This window comes from Aplidium turbinatum, chromosome 10 (genome assembly GCF_918807975.1).
Source record: "Aplidium turbinatum chromosome 10, kaAplTurb1.1, whole genome shotgun sequence".
In the NCBI taxonomy this organism is placed as follows: Eukaryota; Metazoa; Chordata; class Ascidiacea; order Aplousobranchia; family Polyclinidae; genus Aplidium; species Aplidium turbinatum.
In genome coordinates this window covers 22,040,845-22,049,350 of record NC_137481.1, presented here as the reverse complement: position 1 = coordinate 22,049,350, position 8,506 = coordinate 22,040,845, and the positions used below count along the sequence as shown (strand labels likewise).

General features: G+C 36.1%; 1 protein-coding gene across 1 annotated transcript; it reads left to right on the top strand.

The window, feature by feature from the left end:
• The first annotated feature begins 1,836 nt into the window (after positions 1 to 1,836).
• LOC145779069 (uncharacterized) lies at positions 1,837 to 7,913 on the top strand. Its single transcript, XM_082590641.1, has 6 exons — positions 1,837 to 2,064; positions 2,650 to 2,766; positions 4,367 to 4,465; positions 5,799 to 5,897; positions 6,105 to 6,302; positions 7,383 to 7,913. The coding sequence occupies exons 1-6, from the start codon at positions 1,837 to 1,839 to the stop codon at positions 7,911 to 7,913; spliced, it is 1,272 nt and encodes a 423-aa protein (XP_082446767.1).
• Positions 7,914 to 8,506: the final 593 nt, after the last annotated feature.

Genomic DNA, 8,506 nt, shown 5'->3' with positions numbered 1-8,506 from the left:
CAATAATTTTTTTCATATATAGTCTATTCGTTTATTGTTTCTTAAAAAACAAGATTCCCTTTCAAGCAAAAGATGGCCTTTCTGGGCTGTTCTGATTTTGCTAGATTCTAGTGCAGCATCTTTTTTACTTCACAACTAACCATGCTTTATTGAAATGTGTTTTTACGTGTTTTAAAATCAGTAGTTTTTTTTTCTGATTATCACAACGAAAAAAAGAACAATATATGACAAACATAGCAGAGGTCCAGAAAAGGGTAGAAGCGACAAAACACGGACGTTATAGCGTGCATGATACCAAAGCTGGACAGTGGACAATCAATTTAAAATATGGCACGGTCGCAACACCTTAAACTCGGTTGTTGATTTTGTGCAAAGTAGAGAATTTTGTGCATATAACAAAAGTAAACCGAATATTAATTACAAATTTTTTCACCTTAGGTCACGCTGTGTAGTTGTGCTTAAGAAAAGATTAAACAGCATTAAGAAAAGTATGTGATGTAGTTCTCAAATAATAAAGACAAACAGAGCATGCAACATGTGGATTTGTAATTAAGATCACAGGTGATGACATCACTGACGTGTTCTGCAGTCAATCTATCTGGTTGTCATCATTCTGTAATATATGGTGCTAAAGGAACACAGGAAAGTGTAAAAGAATGGGAGTTGGTTGAGTGAAATTGATAAGTGGAGGTTTCGTTTGATAGCCTTCATTGTAAAGTTGCTTAGTAGGATTGAAGGAAGAAGCAGATCTTTAATCACAGACTATGTTGAACAGATCGAGCTGAACTCAAATAAAAAACAGGAATCTGCAATTCAGTTTGTGAAGTTGTGAAATCAAAACAAAGCAAAAAGTATATTCTCCAACATGTGTTTGATTTTAAATTAAAATACGAGCTATAACGTTGCTTTGTATTAAAAGAGCATAGCCTATTACGTAAAGTTGTAAGTGAGGAATAAATCTTTATCAAGAATATCGTTTAAACAACTACTTTAAACTACTTACTAAGCAGGCCTTAGGTAGGCTAACAATGCCAATCTGTTCAAATCTTTTCATTTAATAATTCTTTGTAAGCAATGATTCAAATTTTAATAGAAATATTGCAAACAAGAAAAATAAAAAGCAAAATAAAATACTTATGGTATTTCAACAACTGGGGGAAAGAATTTAAGTCTTAGTTTAGACTTATTTAAGAGAAATATATTTATTAAAAAAATACAGCAATAAACTTAGTAATTAACTCCTTAATTTATACATTGTTGTATTGAAGTAGAAAAGATATAATATTTGTTAATTATATCGACATTTAATTTTATAGACAAACATTTTTAAGTGAATTAGGCTTATATTAGAACTAGGCCTAATGCATCAGTTTTGATGAATATATCTGAAAATAATCAATATTTAAATTTGTAAAAATAGTTTAAAGTAATATTTTTAGAACTCCAAACAAATCCAGATTGTCTGCTTCATTACGCAAACTTCAATGGCAGAAGCTATGAGGTCAAAAAGATCAAAGAAGCTCAGATCAATATCTGGAAACATCGTTACCAGAATCACTTATAGACTTGGTGACAGCTTTTTAGAGCATGATTTCGGTGCACTCATTCATGTTACATTGCAAACATACCAATTCTGCACTCCTGTAAAGTCATGACATGTTATTTCTTAAGTTGTTCAGCCTATAATGAGTATTTTTTTTTTTACTTAGAAGCCTGAAGTTGCCAAAAACATTTTAATCCCTGGTAAATTTGTTGGAATTTTATAGTCAAACTAAGAGTTGGAATAACCATCATTGAATTTAACTGCAGTAGGAAGGTTAAATCTGATATTTAACCATGCTACAAAAGGTAAAGAAAACTTCTAATACTCTCGCTGCACCAGCTGCAAATCGACCGGCAAGAAAAAGTTTTCCAATTGTCGGTTTGGCACCAACACTGCCCTCTGACGACCTTTCCAGTGCGGAAACATCTCCCACAACCAAACGCAAAAGATCAACCGACAAGCGTAAAATATCCAGGGTCCACCTGGGAAGGATGCATTTCTTTCCAGATCAAGAAGAAGAGGTGTCGAATATTGTAACTTTAACTAAAATTGCGTATTAGAAAAAGTGTGTATGTTGCATAAAATTAATAAAACCTTGCTGTTGTTGAGAACTTATCCCAAGCAGAATGTCTGCTTAGGCGGTTGACTGTCTCACAACCAATTAATATAAAATTTTAATAGCTATGTAGGCTAGATATATTATTGCTGCATTATTACGCATATTCGGCATATTCATCAACAAGCATTATGAACAAGTTGCTCTCGGTACTCTGTTAATCTCGGTAACCGGCCGAAAGCAACCTCGGTAACCGGTCAAAAGCCTCTTATACAAGTATGTGAAACTGCCAGGAATAACCTATCAAGACTTTGTCAGTCCGAGGACAAAGATTCAAAACCAATCAGCCAGACTACCATTTAAAATAAATAAGTAAAAAGTTAATTGAGAGAATTTGACCAGCATTGCTTGCTCTCATTTTGATGTTTGAAGTTAAAAATATGCGGTGAAGGGGTGCGTTGTATCTTTTCAACGATTAGCATATTTGAGAAATCGACGTTAACCTTAACATCTTCAAATGAATAAATGATTGCTTTTTTTGTCATTTCAGTTGGATCCAATGGAGCCGGTTTCATTGTACAACTTTTTTATAGCGGCATCTAGTGGAAGAATAAAAACAGTTCGTAAATTCCTAGATGACGGCGGAGATGTGAATTCGGTTGATTCGGTAACAAACTTAATTGTTAATTGATGTGTTTTGAAGTAGCCTACAATCAGGGCTGTGGAGTCGGAAAAATGATATTCGACTTTAACTCCTCGATTTATACAGGCCGAATCCGGCTTAAGTGTTGCCAGGTTTTTGAAGGTTGTCAAATTTTTTAAATTTTGTCTTTTTTCATTTTTAAAATTGAATTTCACTTTAGTTGTGATCGACATTGAAACGGCAGATTTCACAAACACTTCTATCTTCTGGTGAAGTTTTAAAGCGCAATACTGAGAACAAAACGCAATATTTTGAAAAGGGTTGTAAAATTTTATTGTTTATCGTTTTGCATCAAGTCGGAGTCGGCTTCTTTTCAACGACTCTGACTCTGGAAACGCGAAAATCTCTCCGACTCCGACTTGGACTTCACAGCCTTATGCACAATTCCGAAGCAACATAACAATAAGGTGACAAAGCAACCTAAATAACGTTGCTTTAATAAAAATTGTAATCAAGTAAAGGTAAACAACCATGCTTTGCTGATTCCATTTTTGTAGTTTGGAATAAGCATAGCTTTTCATATCTTTATGATACTGTGCAGAGATGTACGTATACGCCGCAAATTCTACGCCGTAGACTTGCGGCGTAGACTTTTTGTTTACGGCCACATTTTTTTTGGGTAGTTGTCGCTTAAAGCTACGCCGTAAAGTTTTCGCGGTTTTTTAGCGCATAGCGTCAACGCATACTTTTTAGTGTTATTTTTTTGCTACAACACGCCAATACCTTTCAGCGCTGCAGTTGAAAGAATGTTTTCAATGGGCAAAGGCATATTGAAACCAAAACGCAGCAAAATGCTGATGAACACTTTCAGATGCTTGTGTTTCTTCGTGGAAATTCAAAATAAAACTTGTTTGTTTCGAGTGGTTTATACCGTGTAAATGTTTGGCACCTAGCAAACAAAATGAGTTTACGCTAGTGTATGCGCTGACGCTGCCAAATTTTACAAGTTACGTTAACGCATACGACGTATGGTTTTTCGAACGTTTGCGTTTACGCTGACGGCGTCAAATTTTTTTGTATGCGCGTACATCACTGATACTGTGCTAGAATCAATGTTTTTGGTAATTTTGAGTAAAAAACACTACAGTAACGGTGTCGACCAGTTTGCGAAACTGAAACTCGGGAAGATCTATGTTACAAAAAGATGTTGTGATGCTGCGTTAAATCTTGCTGTCTTTCATGCTGTTTGAAATGATTTTAGGATGTAGTTTTCAAAACCTTTTTTATTTTTTACAAACCATACACCAATACTGTATTAAAGCCTAATCTCGATTGCTTGGCTACTTGAAAAAAAGCATGTTGAGACGTTGGAGTTTTGAAGTAAAGCAATCTCGTACAAAGCGCAAAGATTTGTACATACTTGTGCAAAGATTTCCATATAAATCAAATGCATAAAACGCATTTCAGATGATCGTTTTGTTTGTTTTGAATTTGTAACTAATCAAGTGAAAATTGATGGCATCAAATTCATCGCAATCTTTTTCCTGCAATAATCCTTTTATTAGTTTCAGTTAAAGGTGAACTACAGTATATAGTTTGCCGCTTTAATCGATCAATTTGTCAGTGTCAGCGAACAGCTTTGCATCGGGCGTCTTTGTACGAGAACCCAGCCATTGTCAATCTCCTGATCGAAAGAGGCGCCAAAGTCAATGCATCAGACAAGGTAGTTATCATTGCGTTTATATCTACGTGATAAAGAAATAACAGCAAATACTATTAGCACTTTAAAAAGTGTTCAATCTTATGCAAAAAAGCCAAGCAAAGCCGATTATATCAAAGATAGTTACCAATGTCTTAACCGTATCTGTCACTGCTTCCTTTTGGCGGCAAGAGTTACAGGCCAAGACTATCAGGTCTACGTCTCTCTTATTGCTAATTACTCCGTCGGCTTATATCAAATAACAACGGGAAAAAGTACGCCGTTGGTCAAAAGCCTTATCTATCCCTTCAATCAATTTATTTCGCAAAATATATTCGTGATTGTGTATTTTAGGTAGAAAAGGTGATAAAGACTCGGTTTTTGACCTATTTTTGCCATTTCTTGGTCAAATTTCTCAGTTGACATTTTATTTTGAAAGTCTTCTTGCATTGAACACAGAATTTCATCAATTTTGTTTTTCCGTTTCTGTGCAAACAGCATTATATGCACTTTTTGCACTACAAAGCAATTTGCGCAAATAACGAATTACCTTCCTAATTATTGTCTGCCAGCAAAGAATGACTCATATTGCGTCAGAGACCGACTCCCTACCCAGACAGCAAAATCGACGTTGAATCAATGTAAAATGACGGATTTTGCTGCCTGGAATTTTAGCGCCGTCGCGTTAACACAAAATGAAACCGCACGCTAATAGTAAACTGTCAATCAAGCTATTGAATATCAACAAATTTCTTGCATTTCATAACTGGCTGTGACAAAAGGTTTATTGTGAACTTCACAATTATCCAATACCAACATAATCGGGATTAAAATTTGGGGCAAGAAAAAAAAGTAAAAGTCAAGAAATCTCAGGTTTCTACCGTCACTGCTTCTATGTGAAATTGCTGAATTAGCTGAGGGCGAGACCATAAGGTACGCCAGTAACAGATACGGTTAAAGATTTCAACAGTTTGTTGAAAACAATAATAAAAATGTGGCTGTGACGCAACAAACTTGTTAACAACAAAATCATTATCTACTAATGTATTGGTTTTGTGGAATGAATCGTTTTTTGCTGATAAGGCACATGTTGAGACTCAAGCTATGTAGTTCAAAAATGGCCAACAAAAGCAACATTTCATGTAATTGCAACTTTTCTTTTTTAAATGTCTACAGGCACACGCATACTGTAGAATGAAAATCTAAACAGGTTTTCGAGACCTAGAAAGAAACTCAGCATTCGTGTAAAATGTAAATTGTATAAAACCGTGTATTGCAACATGGCTTGTTTCTGCAAATATAAAATGATAAATTGGAAACTTGTATTGAATATATTTCTACTTAAATTCTCACACAGCTGTGCAACACTCCGCTTCATTGGGCTTGCAGAGGTTCAAATCTAGAAGTTGTTCAAACTTTGTTAGCCAACAATGCAAATGTCAACAAGAAAGATCAGGTAAATAAATTGCAATTACATATTGTCTGCATGTGCTTCAGTAAGCAAAAATGCAAGTTGTAAACATTACACCAGCAAAGCAAGCTATCAAAATATTTTACTCAAGTAAAATATAGAAAAATTGTGTTTGAAAAATCACAACTTTTCACTTGTGATTTTAACTGACATGACAAAAAATCTTTTTGAATGGGATTCTCTCTGGTTCAGTTGCAAAACGCTCCGCTTCACGTTGCGACAAGAGTGGGCTTCACAGAATGCGTTAACTACTTGTTGGAGTGCGGTGCAAAGATAAACGAGAGTGATTGTGAAGGGGATTCCCCCATACATGATGCGATAAGACTGGGACGCCCCAAAGTCGTAAAAACTTTAATCTTACATGGGGCAAATATGGAATTAAAGAATCAGGTGAGATTTGGTTGCAATTATAGTATGAAAATATATGGTTTGGTTTTGAATCGTTATCCTCGGACTGACAAAGCCTTGATAAATTACATTCCTGGTAGTTTCGCATACGTGTAGAGGCTCTTGACGCAGGACCGGTTACCGAGATTGGAAGAGTGAAGTTTTACGATTTTTGAAGTGTTGTTGCCACGGAGTTATTCCATTCACTAGGTGCGGTTGAATAGAGAGCAGTCCTGAATGCGTTGCTCAAGTGCACACCCCGAGAGTCGAACCAGCACCGCGTGATCTTGAGCAGGGGAGGATATGCATATTCATCTTGGTTTACAACTATCGTCGCGATGATAAAAATATCTTCCAACAAATTATGATCTACTTCTACACTATAGTACAGTGCAGTAGGTACACTGGGTATGGCCGTGGAGATATATACGTCCGTGCGACGTTTTCCATTTGTGAAACCTAAGCTTCAATTTTTCTGTGGAACCTAAGCTTTGTGTGGAACCTTTGTGGAACCTAAGCTCCAACATTACCGCTAACTCAATTACTACATTGTACACTCGCACCAAAACTTACTTGATGTATAAAAGTATATTTTCGTTGCTAAAAAAACGACCAATTGAAAGAATAAATGAATGCAACGAATCTAACATCGTCTACTGTTGTTCTTTAGCATTGTCCGCAGAGCAAATCGGATCAAAAGTAAATGAGAGGTGTTCAGTAATCATTGAAATGTGCTGTTGTATCATGATAAACTTGTCCACAGACCCACATTAGACCACGGTAGTCAACACGCCCAAAATGTAATTAGATAGCCTATAATGACATTTAAAGTATGGCAGCCTACACTTTACAATGTAGATACGACCTTTTTTCGTCTGATGCTGCAAGTCTGCTGTGGCATCAAGGTAAAACAGGGTAGCCTAAAGCTCGCAGCATCAGGCTGAAACAGGTCGTAATATCTACATTGTGAAGTAAGCGATCGTGCTGCCAAAAGCGAAACTCAATCTATTGCAAAGTAGGATAGCTTGGCCTACGCCTATCATTTGAACGCATTTCTTTTAAAGTTTCATTTTTTGATTTCAGGAAAGAAAAACAGCAGCTGACATGATTCAGGCTTGGTACAACAACACTAAAGATGCTATTGTGTATGCTGAAAATGAGAGAAAGAGAAAAGGAATTGATACTGAGCAGCTTGTGCTGGAGCTTGAAAAACACGAAGGCGCTTCTTATTCTGAATTTGTGAAAAACTTTGATGAAGAAGATGATATTAAACTTGAAAAATCTTCTTTTGTTAAGAATGAAACTTTCCATCCAGATCTGGGATCAACTTCTCTTCAGGATGATAAGTTACTGGCAAGGTCATCCAAAAACACCTTTCAGGAAACAGTGTCTACAACTCCTTCCCCAGTGATGACTATGGGAGTTGAAAATAAAAAAAGTTTGAGTCCCTCCTTCACAGGTGCTTCTCGTTTCAATTCCGTAGCAGATGCGTTGACAGATGAAGGTCAGCGTGGCCTTACAAAGATGGAACATGCGCTCCCACTGATGCAAGAGAGCCCAATGAGATCTCGAGTGGTGTTTGCCGGACGAACCAAGTCTGGGGAAAACAAATAACTATTTTTGAAAAACTTTTACAAGCTCTTTTGGTGTTTGTAAGTGACCTTGCTGAAAAAAAACTGTTTGTTTGTAATGCCAGAAACATTGAATTCACAATTCATAATTTAGTTTTTAATTTTAATTCTATTTTTTTAATTTTTACTTTTTAAGTGATTACACAACGTCATGCCGGCAGTATTTACAGGGTTCAGTTTTTTTAAGAAACCACAACAGCATTACCTTTTCCACGTGATGTGGGAATGTATTCCATGGTACAGAATATAAGACTAACTGGGCGGTGGAGTCCGACCAATAACGCTCGACTACAAATCTATAGTGCTTGAGACCGATTTTGACTGCTAGTCTAAAAATACCAAAACAGGGGCGCCGGAACGATTTTTGACTGGGGAGGCAGGATTATGAAAAAAGGGCACTTTTGTTTACTGAAATGCCAATTTTTTTAAAAGTTTTAAGATAAGATATAGCGATAATATAATGTTCATGTATCAGCTCACTATCGAGTAATGATACAAGTGTCCGTTATACAAAGAATTGAAGGGCATAATGCTATTGCTATATTGTAATGATGTAACCTACTGTGTTGCAGAATT

Bases quoted from the DNA above. Each gene is read 5' to 3' on its own strand.
- LOC145779069 (XM_082590641.1), top strand. From the start codon at position 1,837: ATGCTACAAAAGGTAAAGAAAACTTCTAATACTCTCGCTGCACCAGCT. The intron at 2,767-4,366 runs GTAACAAACTTA...TCAATTTGTCAG, and splicing joins ATGTGAATTCGGTTGATTCG to TGTCAGCGAACAGCTTTGCA. The intron at 5,898-6,104 runs GTAAATAAATTG...TCTCTGGTTCAG, and splicing joins ATGTCAACAAGAAAGATCAG to TTGCAAAACGCTCCGCTTCA.